Source organism: Bombina bombina, chromosome 8 (assembly GCF_027579735.1).
Source record: "Bombina bombina isolate aBomBom1 chromosome 8, aBomBom1.pri, whole genome shotgun sequence".
Taxonomy (NCBI): domain Eukaryota; kingdom Metazoa; phylum Chordata; class Amphibia; order Anura; family Bombinatoridae; genus Bombina; species Bombina bombina.
This window is the reverse complement of record NC_069506.1, coordinates 30,421,376-30,434,719: the sequence shown is the minus strand read 5'-3', so window position 1 is coordinate 30,434,719 and position 13,344 is coordinate 30,421,376. Positions and strand designations below refer to the sequence as shown.

Below are 13,344 nucleotides of genomic sequence, written 5' to 3'. Positions count from 1 at the left end.
AGCAGCAGTTAGGTTTAGGTGTATCTAGAGATGGGTTATGAAGAAGCAGCAGTTAGGTTTAGGTGTATCTAGAGATGGGTTATATAAAAGCAGCAGTTAGGTTTAGGTGTATCTAGAGATGGGTTATGTAGAAGCAGCAGTTATGTTTAGGTGTATCTAGAGATGGGTTATGGAGAAGCAACAGTTAGGTTTAGGTGTATCTAGAGATGGGTTATATAGAAGCAGCAGTCAGGTTTAGGTGTATCTAGAGATGGGTTATGTAGAAGCAGCAGTTATGTTTAGGTGTATCTAGAGATGTGTTATGGAGAAGCAACAGTTAGGTTTAGGTGTATCTAGAGATGGGTTATGGAGAAGCAACAGTTCGGTTTAGGTGTATCTAGAGATCGGTTATGAAGAAGCAGCAGTTAGTTTCTGGTGTATATAGAGAGGTGTTATGTAGAAGCAGCAGTTAGGGTTTGGTGTATATAGAGAGGTGTTATGTAGAAGCAGCAGTTAGGTTTAGGTGTATATAGAGAGGTGTTATGTAGAAGCAACAGTTAGGTATAGGTGTATCTAGAGATGGGTTATGTAGAAGCAGCAGTTAGGTTTAGGTGTATCTAGAGAGCAGTTAGGTTTAGGTGTATCTAGAGATGGGCTATGTAGAAGCAGCAGTTAGGTTAAAGTGTATCTAGAGAGGGGTTATGTAGAAGCAGCAGGTAGGTTTAGGTGTATCTAGAGATGTGTTATGTAGAAGCAGCAGTTAGGTTTAGGTGTATCTAGAGATGGGTTATGTAGAAGCACTAGTTAGGTTTAGGTGTATCTAGAGAGCAGTTAGGTTTAGGTGTATCTAGAGATGGGTTATGTAGAAGCAGCAGTTAGGTTTAGGTGTATCTAGAGATGGGTTATGTAGAAGCAGCAGTTAGGTTTAGGTGTATCTAGAGATGGGTTATGTAGAAGCACTAGTTAGGTTTAGGTGTATCTAGAGAGCAGTTAGGTTTAGGTGTATCTAGAAATGGGTTATGGAGAAGCAGCTGTTAGGTAAAATAGTAATAAGGGAGGCGCTCAAAGCCAAAGGTATCAACACTAAAACAAATTTAATAAAAACATATAAATAAACAGTGGTACATATATAAAGGGACGTCTCCCCAAACTTAATTAAAGCTATAATCCTAAAAAGTCTAAAATGACTGATAAAACTTCCACAGGTCTAAAAAACAAACATTAATAATCAGCAGTTCTTAAGTGGTTCGTTGCGATTAATACAAATGTTAATGTCTTTTCTCCATATAAAACTGAATCTGTAGTCAGCGTTCCGTTATTTAAAAATACCACCAAGCTGCCTTAAAAGAGTAAAGCCGTAGCTGCCAAATATAGTGTCTAGAAAAAGTAAATTCGAAATCCAAAGCTCTCTTACTGTGTAAGATATCTCATGCCAAAACCATTAAGCCGTGTACTTTACCAGATATAGATTCGTCAGGTGAAGGTCTTTCCCCCTCGCCTGGTCCTCACCTCGAGCGGGGCTGACTGCAACTTTTTGCGTCTGACGTCACAGAAAGGTGTTCCGGCTAGAGGAAGAGGCCGATTCCTGCGCTCCCTTCTATGCGCTGTGATCACGGTCCTCTTTGATGAGCCCTGCACTTAGTGCTGATAGCACGCAGGGGACTGGATAACAAGGTGATGTGATAGATATCCAAAACTGTATTCCCAAACACAGAGGTATCCAAAACTGTGTTCCCAAACACAGAGGCTTTGCTCCTTGTGAGAAAGAAAATGTCCCAATAATATAACCCGGGTTATTAAATGAGATTCCAAAGATATGATTAGTTGTCAAAAAGGTGATAACAACAACACTGCCAACACATACGACGCGTTTCGCCCTCCTATGGGCTTTAAGGCAGCTTGGTGGTATTTTTAAATAACGGAACGCTGACTACTGATTCAGTTTTATATGGAGAAAAGACATTAACATTTGTATTAATTGCAACGAACCACATAAGAACACCTAATTATTAATGTTTGTTTTTTAGACCTGTGGAAGTTTTATCAGTCATTTTAGACTTTTTAGGATTATAGCTTTAATTAAGTTTGGGGAGACGTCCCTTTATATATGTACCACTGTTTATTTATATGTTTTTATTAAATTTGTTTTAGTGTTGATACCTTTGGCTTTGAGCGCCTCCCTTATTACTATTTTATCTTTCACTTCATTTTAGACAACTGCAGGGATTTTGTCTGTTAAGGGGGTGTATGGTTATCAGTTTGGCCTAGCGCACCTTTCTACCTTTCTTTTCCAAAAAGCAGCTGTTAGGTTTAGGTGTATCAAGAGATGGGTTATGAAGAAGCAGCAATTAGGTTTAGGTGTATCTAGAGATGGGTTACGTAGAAGCAGCAGTTAGGTTTAGGTGTATCTAGAGATGGGTTATGTAGAAGCAGCAGTTAGGTTTAGGTGTATCTAGAGATGGGTTATGTAGAAGCAGCAGTTAGGTTTAGGTGTATCTAGAGATGGGTTATGTAGAAGCAGCAGTCAGGTTTAGGTGTATCTAGAGATGGGTTATGTAGAAGCAGCAGTCAGGTTTAGGTGTATCTAGAGATGGGTTATGTAGAAGCAGCAGTCAGGTTTAGGTGTATCTAGAGATGGGGTATGTAGAAGCAGCAGTCAGGTTTAGGTGTATCTAGAGATGGGTTATGAAGAAGCAGCAGTTATGTTTAGGTGTATCTAGAGAGCAGTTAGGTTTAGGTGTATCTAGAGATGGGTTATGTAGAAACTGCAGTTAGGTTTAGGTGTATCTAGAGATGTGTTATGTAGAAGCAGCAGTTAGGTTTAGGTGTATCTAGAGATGGTTTATGAAAAAGCAGCAGTTAGGTTTAGGTGTATCTAGAGATGGTTTATGAAAAAGCAGCAGTTAGGTTTAGGTGTATCTAGAGATGGGTTATGGAGAAGCAGCAATGAGATTTTGGTGTATCAAAAGATGGATAATGGATGAGCAGCAATTAGGTTTGGGTATATCTAGTTATAGTTTGCAGATGAGCACTGATGCATGAATGGTTATTGATGAGGAGGAATGCCTGGTACAGGGAGGATGAGGATGCTGGGACATTTTTGGGAACACACTCCAGCTCTATAGGCTTTTGAGCAAAGCTACCAGGGCTTCACTCACCAGACTGAACATGATCTTGCGCCTAACCCTGTTTAACTGCACCTTCACAGGACAGCGATTAGAAGAGAGAAACCCATCAAACCCATTGGATAAATCTCTATCAAATTAGTAATTAGAGAAACATAATTTATGCTTACCTGATAAATTTATTTATCTTGTAGTGTGTTCAGTCCACGGGTCATCCATTACTTATGGGATATATTCTCCTTCCCAACAGGAAGTTGCAAGAGGATCACCCAAGCAGAGCTGCTATATAGCTCCTCCCCTCACATGTCATATCCAGTCATTCGACCGAAACAAGACGAGAAAGGAGAAACTATAAGGTGCAGTGGTGACTGGAGTTATAATTTTAAAATTTAGAACCTGCCTGAAAAAGACAGGGCGGGCCGTGGACTGAACACACTACAAGAGAAATAAATTTATCAGGTAAGCATAAATTATGTTTTCTCTTGTTAAGTGTGTTCAGTCCACGGGTCATCCATTACTTATGGGATACCAATACCAAAGCTAAGTACACGGATGATGGGAGGGACAAGGCAGGAACATTAAACAGAAGGAACCACTGCCTGTAGAACCTTTCTCCCAAAACCAGCCTCCGAAGAAGCGAAAGTGTCAAATTTGGAAAAAGTATGAAGTGAAGACCAAGTTGCAGCCTTGCAAATCTGTTCAACAGAGGCCTCATTCTTAAAGGCCCAGGTGGAAGCCACAGCTCTGGTGGAATGAGCTGTAATTCTTTCAGGAGGCTGCTGTCCAGCAGTCTCATAGGCTAAACGTATTATGCTACGAAGCCAAAAAGAGAGAGAGGTAGCCGAAGCCTTTTGACCTCTCCTCTGTCCAGAGTAAACAACAAACAGAGAAGAAGTTTGTCTAAAATCTTTAGTTGCTTGCAAGTAGAACTTCAGAGCACGGACCACGTCTAGATTATGCAAAAGACGTTCCTTCTTTGAAGAAGGATTAGGACATAATGATGGAACAACAATCTCTTGATTGATATTCCTGATAGAAACAACCTTAGGTAAAAACCCAGGTTAAGTACGCAGAACTACCTTGTCTGAATGAAAGATCAGATAAGGAGAATCACAATGTAAGGCAGATAACTCAGAGACTCTTCGAGCCGAGGAAATAGCCATCAAAAACAAAACTTTCCAAGATAAAAGCTTAATATCAATGGAATGAAGGGGTTCAAACGGAACACCCTGAAGAACTTTAAGAACCAAGTTTAAGCTCCACGGAGGAGCAACAGCTTTAAACACAGGCTTAATTCTAGCCAAAGCCTGACAAAAGGCCTGGACGTCTGGATGCTCTGCCAGACGTTTGTGTAAAAGAATAGACAGAGCTGAAATCTGTCCCTTTAGCGAACTAGCGGATAAACCCTTTTCTAAACCCTCTTGTAGAAAAGCTAATATCCTAGGAATCCTAACCTTACTCCATGAGTAACTCTTGGATTCGCACCAATATAAATATTTACGCCATATCTTATGGTAAATTTTTCTTGTCACAAGTTTCCGAGCCTGTATTAATGTATCAATAACCGAATCCGAAAACCCACGCTTTGATAGAATCAAGCGTTCAATTTCCAGGCAGTCAGCCTCAGAGAAATTAGGTTTGGATGGTTGAAAGGACCCTGAATTAGAAGGTCCTGCCTCAGAGGAAGAGACCATGGTGGACAGGACGACATGTCCACTAGGTCTGCATACCAGGTCCTGCGTGGCCACGCAGGCGCTATCAGAATTACCGATGCCCTCTCCTGTTTGATCCTGGCAATCAGCCGAGGTAGCAACGGAAATGGTGGAAACACATAAGCTATGTTGAAATCCCAAGGGGCTGCTAATGCATCTACCAGCACTGCTCCCGGGTCCCTGGACCTGGATCCGTAACAAGGAAGCTTCGCGTTCTGACGAGATGCCATGAGATCCAGATCCGGTTTGCCCCAACGACGAATCAGTTGAGCAAATACCTCCGGGTGAAGTTCCCACTCTCCCGGATGAAAAGTCTGCCGACTTAGGAAATCCGCCTCCCAGTTCTCTACGCCTGGGATGTGAATCGCTGACAGGTGGCAAGAGTGAGACTCTGCCCAGCGAATTATCTTCGAGACTTCCAACATCGCTAGGGAACTCCTGGTTCCCCCTTGATGATTGATGTAAGCCACAGTCGTGATATTGTCCGACTGAAATCTGATGAACCTCAGCTTTGCTAACTGAGGCCAAGCTAGAAGAGCATTGAATATTGCTCTCAATTCTAGAATGTTTATTGGGAGGAGTTTCTCCTCCTGAGTCCACGATCCCTGAGCCTTCAGGGAATTCCAGACTGCTCCCCAGCCTAGAAGGCTGGCATTCGTTGTTACAATCGTCCAATCTGGCCTGCGAAAGGTCATTCCTTTGGACAGATGAACCGGTGACAACCACCAGAGAAGCGAATCTCTGGTCTCCTGGTCCAGATTTAGTAAAGGGGACAGATCTGAGTAATCCCCGTTCCATTGACTGAGCATGCATAGTTGCAGCGGTCTGAGATGCAGGCGCGCAAATGGCACTATGTCCATTGCCGCGACCATTAAGCCGATTACCTCCATGCACTGAGCTACTGATGGGCTTGGAACGGAATGAAGGACACGGCAAGCATTGAGAATCTTTGATAACCTGGACTCCGTCAGGTAAATCTTCATCTCTACAGAATCTATAAGAGTCCCTAGAAAAGGAACCCTTGTGAGTGGTAACAGAGAACTCTTTTCCACGTTCACTTTCCACCCATGCGACCTCAGAAATGCCAGAACTATCTCTGTATGAGACTTTGCATTCTGAAAACTTGACGCTTGTATCAGAATGTCGTCTAGGTACGGAGCCACCGCTATGCCTCGTCGTCTTAGTACCGCCAGAAGTGAACCCAGAACCTTCGTAAAAATTCTCGGGGCCGTGGCTAACCCGAAGGGAAGAGCCACAAACTGGTAATGCCTGTCTAGAAAGGCAAACCTCAGGTACCGATAATGATCTTTGTGAATCGGTATATGAAGGTAAGCATCCTTTAAGTGCACCGTGGTCATATATTGACCCTCTTGGATCATGGGTAGGATGGTTCGAATGGTTTCCATCTTGAACGATGGTACCCTTAGGAATTTGTTTAAGATCTTTAAGTCCAAGATTGGTCTGAAGGTTCCCTCTTTCTTGGGAACCACAAATAGATTTGAGTAAAATCCTTGTCCCTGTTCCGATCGCGGAACTGAGTGGATCACTCCCATGATTAAGAGGTCTTGTACACATTGTAGAAATGCCTCTCTCTTTACTAGGTTTGTCGATAACCTCGAAAGATGGAACCTCCCTTGTGGAGGAGAGGTTTTGAAATCCAGAAGGTATCCCTGAGATATAATCTTTAACGTCCAGGGATCCTGCACATCTCTTGCCCAAGCCTGGGTAAAGAGAGAAAGTCTGCCCCCCACTAAGTCCGTCTCCGGATAGGGGGCCCTGACTTCATGCTGTCTTAGGGGCGGGAGTAGGCTTTCTGGCCTGCTTGCCCTTGTTCCATGACTGGTTGCCTTTCCAACCTTGTCTGTAACGAGCAGTAGTTCCTTCCTGTTTTGGAGCGGAGGAAGTCGATGCTGCTCCTGCCTTGAAGTTACGAAAGGCACGAAAATTAGACTGTTTGGCCTTTGGTTTGGCGCTGTCCTGAGGAAGGGCGTGGCCCTTACCTCCCGTAATGTCAGCAATAATTTCCTTCAAGCCGGGCCCGAATAAGGTCTGCCCTTTGAAAGGAATGTTGAGTAGCTTAGACTTGGAAGTTACATCCGCTGACCAGGATTTAAGCCAGAGCGCTCTGCGCGCCTGTACGGCGAATCCGGAATTTTTAGCCGTAAGTTTGGTTAGATGTACTACGGCATCTGAAACAAACGCATTAGCTTGCTTAAGGGTTCTAACTTTGCTCAAGGCCTCATCCAACGGCTCTGTGCGAATCGCCTCTTCCAGAGACTCAAACCAGAATGCCGCTGCAGCCGTGACAGGCGCAATGCATGCAAGAGGCTGCAATATAAAACCCTGTTGAACAAACATTTTCTTAAGATAACCCTCTAATTTTTTATCCATTGGATCTGAGAAAGCACAACTATCCTCCACCGGGATAGTGGTACGCTTGGCTAACGTAGAAACTGCTCCCTCCACCTTAGGGACCGTCTGCCATAAGTCTTGTGTGGTGGCGTCTATAGGGAACATTTTTCTAAATATCGGGGGAGGGGAAAAAGGCACACCGGGCCTATCCCACTCCTTACTTATAATTTCTGTAAGTCTTTTTGGTATAGGAAAAACGTCAGTACACACCGGTACCGCATAGTATCTATCCAACCTACACAATTTCTCTGGAATTGCCACCGTCAATCATTCAGAGCCGCTAATACCTCCCCTAGTAACACACGGAGGTTCTCAAGCTTAAATTTAAAATTTGAAATTTCTGAATCCGGTCTCCCCGGATCAGAACCGTCACCGACAGAATGAAGCTCACCGTCCTCATGTTCTGCAAATTGTGACTCAGTATCAGACATGGCTCTCGTGTCATCAGCGCGCTCTGTCCTTAACCCAGAGCTATCGCGTTTGCCCCTTAATTCGGGCATATTATATAATACTTCTTTCATAACATTAGCCATATCATGTAAAGTGATTTGTAAGGGCCTAGATGTACTAGGTGTCTCAATCCTACGCATCTCCCGAGCGGGAGACGCAGGTACTGACACGTGAGGAGAGTTAGGCGGCATAACTTCCCCCTCGTTGTCTGGTGATAGCTTTTTTATCGGTACAGATTGACTTTTATTCAAAGCAATATCAATACAATTGGTACACATCGTTCTATTGGGCTCCACATTGGCTTTTGAACATGATGAACAAACAGTTTCCTCTGAATCAGACATGTTAAAAACAGACTTAGCAATGAAAACTTACAAGCTTGGAAATCACTTTCAATAAGTTTACAAGCAATATAAAAAACGCTGCAGCGCTTCAAAAATACAGATATAATTAAACAATTCTTAACAAGAAGTGTATTATTAGTAGAGGATTGCACCCATTAGCAAAAGGATGATTAACCCCTCGATACCCAAAACGGATAAAACAGATATCAATTAAGATTTAACGCTTTTAATCACAGTCAGCACACTGTCACAGAACTGCTGTGACTGATTACCTCCCTCACAAATGAAATTTGCAGACCCCTGAGCTCTCTAGAGACGTCCTGGATCAAGGAGGAAGAAGCAGAAAGACTGTGCAATAATTTTAACTGCGCAACAAGGCGCTAAAAACAAGGGCCCTCCCACTCCAATCACAACAGTGGGAGCCCTGATATAACGGTTTCCATGCAAAAAAATATGTTAGCCATGTGGAAAAAAATCATGCCCAAAGCGATTTATCACCAAAGTACCTCACAAAAACGAATAACATGACAGTAAACGTTTTATTAAAAACAAAATCTTTCAATGTCATGCAAAGCTATCACTAAGCCTGCTACCAGTCGCTACCACTGCAGAGAAGGCTTAAGTATTATTTCAGTGTTAACAGTATTTTCTCAGTCAAATTCTAGTCCCTAGAATATAACTCGACTGCGCATACATTTATCAGCCTGATACCAGTTGCTACTACTGCATTTAAGGCTGTACTTACATCATACGGTAACAGCAGTATTTTCTTAGTCAATTCCATTCCCAGAAAATAAAGTACTGCACATACCTCATTTGCGGAGGACCCCGCATGCTATTCCAATTTTCTGAAGTTACCCCACTCCTCAGAATGTCGAGAACAGCCAGTGGATCTTAGTTACGCCTACTAAGATCATAGAAAAAAACGCAGGCAGTTTCTTCTTTCAACTACTGCCTGAGATAGAAAAACAGCACACTCCGGTGCCATTTAAAATAACAAACTTTTGATTGAAGAATAGTTAAGTAAAAACTCCAGCTCCTCTCGCGACCTCCTTCTTTGTTGAGGGTTGCAAGAGAATGACTGGGTATGACATGTGAGGGGAGGAGCTACATAGCAGCTCTGCTTGGGTGATCCTCTTGCAACTTCCTGTTGGGAAGGAGAATATATCCCATAAGTAATGGATGACCCGTGGACTGAACACACTTAACAAGAGAAATAAGGTTTAAACTTTTAGTGGGGTTTCTTTGTTGGTATGGCACTGATTATATGGATATATCTGCATGTGGCTGGTGTGTTATAAAAGCTTTTTGCTGTATGTTTAAATTTAAAACCTATAATGCCGCCAACTCTCATTTCATGAAAAAGAGAATAGATGACTTGCAGAAAACCCTGATGTGAAAACTTATAAGGTGTGAACTAATGAACTGACGTCTAATATTTGCAGTGACGTCAGACTGTCATTAAGTGTTGTGTGACATGTAAACAAGAATACTTTTTTGTTGTTGCTATCATTAATATATAATCCAGCAAAGTGTGTTGGCCCTCACTAAGATAGCAATATAAGCCCCAGATAAGCTAAGGTGAATTTGTCTTAGTCTGTATGTCTTCTTACCTCCAAGAGTTGCACCTGTCTCTGTGCATCCGCCAGCTCCTGTTCTACTGTGGTTAGCGACCGGTCTAATCGCCCCTTCTCTGCAGACAACCTCAGTGTGTCTTCTGCAGTCTTTAGCTTCTCACGTTCTACCTGTAGACAAGAAAGTAAGGCGTTTCTTGTTATAATGAATACAATAACACCCCTCTTACAGGATGAGCATTGCACCTATTACCAGGAATAATTGAGAGTGAAACTTCTCAAACAGAAAGAAGTTCTGAAGACTCACATGCATCCTCTCCACTCAATGTTAAGTACCAAAGGACATGTGAAAGCTGTCAAAACAAACATTGTATAATATTGCCAACATGAGTTCAATAGACCTCAAATGAAGATGAATTGTAAGCAACTGACGTTGAAGAGGAGTGAGACTGTCATGAAAGATAAGTCTAGAATCAGTACCAAGAAGGTAATGCTGGGAAGCTCAACATTTTCCCATGCCATTGGAGGTACTGTAGAATAAGGGTTATGCTAGCCTGTAGGATGGAGCAATTACAAAGATGTCCGCTCAAATAGAGGGATATCTGATGAATAGCTGCAGGACTATGACCAGGAAGGACCACAAATAGAAAGTGTTGGCGACTAGAAGTGGAGAAACTTGTAGAGAATTGGAAGAACGGCACAATGTTGCCTCTAAACTTCTATCCCTTACCACCTCTTTAGGCCTGTCCCAATGGACAATAGCTCCAACACACTGTGAAGGCAACTCAATAGACCTGGTCTTCACAAATCTCTGTGCTGTTTCCAACTCCCTTAACCTCCCCTTTCCTCTCTCTGACCACCATCTACTAACTTTCTCTCTTACTCTACCTGCTACATCTTTGCAAGCCCCCAGAAAACTGCTACCTTACAGGAATTTAAATGACTTGGATCTCACAGACTTTTCCACTCAACTGAGTCCTCTGCTCTCTGACATTTCATCCCTCTCTTGTCCAAACCTCGTGCCTCTACAGTATAATTCGGCACTAAAATCAACACTTGACAAAACTGCACTCTCCACTCTTCGATGTACACCAATCACTCGACGGCAACCGTGGCATACTAAATAGACCAGATATATTCAGCGATGCTCACGGGCTGCTGAATGGCAGTGGAGGAAATCACGCACCTGTGCTGATTTCCATCATTATAAATTCATCCTTAAGTCCTACAACTCTGCGCTCATTCAAGCATGCGTCAATCATACCAATCCTAAAAAAGCCCTTGCTTGACCCCTCCTCTCCTTCTATCGACCGGTCTCCTTACTTCCCTTTGCATCAAAATTATTGGAACGACTGGTCTATAATCGGCTAACTCAATTTCTCACAACTAACTCCTTACTTGATCCACTACAATCTGGTTTCCGCCCTAAACACTCAACAGAAACCGCTCTTGCTAAAGTAACAAATTACCTGTTATCAGCTAAAGCAAAATGCCATTACTCCTTACTAATTCTTCTTGACCTGTCCGCAGCTTTTGAACAGTTGACCATCCTCTCCTCCTAAAAATACTACATTCATTTGGCATCCGAGGCACAGCCCTCTCCTGGTTTGCATCATATCTGTCAAACCGCTCATTTTCAGTTTCCTTTAACAACATATCTTGTGATCCTATGCCTCTCTCAGCTGGAGTACCGCAAGGCTCTGTCTTGGGCCCCTTGCTTTTCTCTCTCTATACATCCTGCCTTGGAAAACTTATAGCCTCCTTTGGATTCCAGTACCACTTATATGCTGATGATACCCAAATCTATCTTTCCTCTCCTGATATCTCTCCCTCTTTACTCAACCAGATTTCTGACTGCCTCTCTGCAATTTCCTCTTGGATGTCTTCACACTACCTCCAACTCAATCTGTCCAAAACTGAGCTGTTTCTTATCCCCCCCTCTTCGATACATCCAACACCTGACATTTCTCTAACGGGTGGAGACTCTATTCTCAACACTTCACCCCAGGTCCGCTGTCTTGGGGTCACACTAGACTCAAAACTCACATTCAACCCACATATACAAGCGCTTACCAAATCCTGCCGTTCACACCTACGCAACATTTCTAGAATTCGTCCCTTCCTTACTCTAAAAACTACAAAAAACAGAATTTATGATTACCTGATAAATTTCTTTCTCTTGTGATGTATCGAGTCCACGGATTCATCCATACTTATGGGATATTCTCCTTCCCTACAGGAAGTGGCAGAGAGAGCACCCACAGCAGAGCTGTCCATATAGCTCCTCCCTTAGCTCCACCCCCCAGTCATTCGACCGAAGGCTAGGAGGAAAAAGGAGAAACTATAGGGTGCAGTGGTGACTGAAGTCAAAAGGAAAGAGAGGTAGCCATAGCCTTTTGACCTCTCCGTTTACCAGAATAAACAACAAACAATGAAGATGTTTGACGGAAATCTTTAGTTGCTTGTAAGTAGAACTTTAAAGCACGAACCACATCAAGATTGTGCAACAGACGTTCCTTCTTTGATGAAGGATTAGGACACAGTGAAGGAACAACAATCTCCTGATTGATATTCCTATTAGAAACAACCTTAGGAAGAAACCCAGGTTTGGTACGCAAAACCACCTTATCTGCATGGAAAACTAGGTAAGGTGAGTCACACTGTAAAGCAGATAACTCAGAAACTCTTCGAGCCGAAGAGATAGCTACTAAAAACAAAACTTTCCAAGATAGAAGCTTAATATCTATGGAATGCATAGGTTCAAACGGAACCCCTTGAAGAACATTAAGAACCAAATTTAGGCTCCATGGTGGAGCAACAGGTTTAAATACAGGCTTGATCCTGACCAAGGCCTGACTAAACGCTTGAACGTCTGAGACATCTGCCAGACGTTTGTGTAAAAGAATAGACAAATCAGATATTTGTCCTTTTAAGGAACTAGCTGATAATCCCTTCTCCAATCCTTCTTGGAGAAAGTACAAAATTCTAGGAATCCTAATCTTACTCCATGAGTAACCCTTGGATTCACACCAACAAAGATATCTGCGCCAAATCTTATGATAGATTTTCCTGGTGACAGGCTTTCTAGCCTGAATCAGGGTATCAATGACCGACTCAGAGAAACCACGCTTTGATAGAATCAGGCATTCAATCTGCAAGCAGTCAGACGCAGAGAAATTAGATTTGGATGCTTGAATGGACCTTGGATTAGAAGGTCCTGCCTCATTGGCAGAGTCCACGGTGGAACAGATGACATGTCCACCAGGTCTGCATACCAAGTCCTGCGTGGCCACGCAGGCGCTATCAGAATCACCGAAGCTCTCTTCTGCTTGATTCTGGCAACCAGACGTCGGAGGAGAGGAAACGGTGGAAATACATAAGCCAGATTGAAGGACCAGGTCACTGCTAGAGCATCTATCAGTACCGCCTGGGGATCCCGGGACCTGGACCCGTAACAAGGAAGTTTGGCGTTCTGTCGGGACGCCATCAGATCCAATTCTGGTGTGCCCCATAGCTGAGTCAGCTGGGCAAATACCTCCGGATGGAGCTCCCACTCTGACGACTTAGGAAATCCGCCTCCCAGTTCTCTACCCCTGGGATATGGATTGCTTAGAGATGGCAAGAGTGATCCTCCGCCCATCAGATTATTTTGGTTACCTCCATCATCGCTAGAGAACTCCGTGTTCCTCCTTGATGATTGATATAGGCTACAGTCGTGATGTTGTCCGACTGAAATCTGATGAATTTG

General features: G+C 43.1%; 1 protein-coding gene across 1 annotated transcript in view; it reads right to left on the bottom strand.

Annotated features, from left to right (window-relative positions):
- Positions 1-13,344, bottom strand: part of CROCC (ciliary rootlet coiled-coil, rootletin) — a 143,585-nt gene that overhangs the window by 5,516 nt on the left and 124,725 nt on the right. Inside the window, exon 35 of the mRNA XM_053690918.1 lies at positions 9,636-9,767. Within this exon, the coding sequence (XP_053546893.1) occupies positions 9,636-9,767 (132 nt within the window). The remainder of the gene's footprint in view (positions 1-9,635; positions 9,768-13,344) is intronic.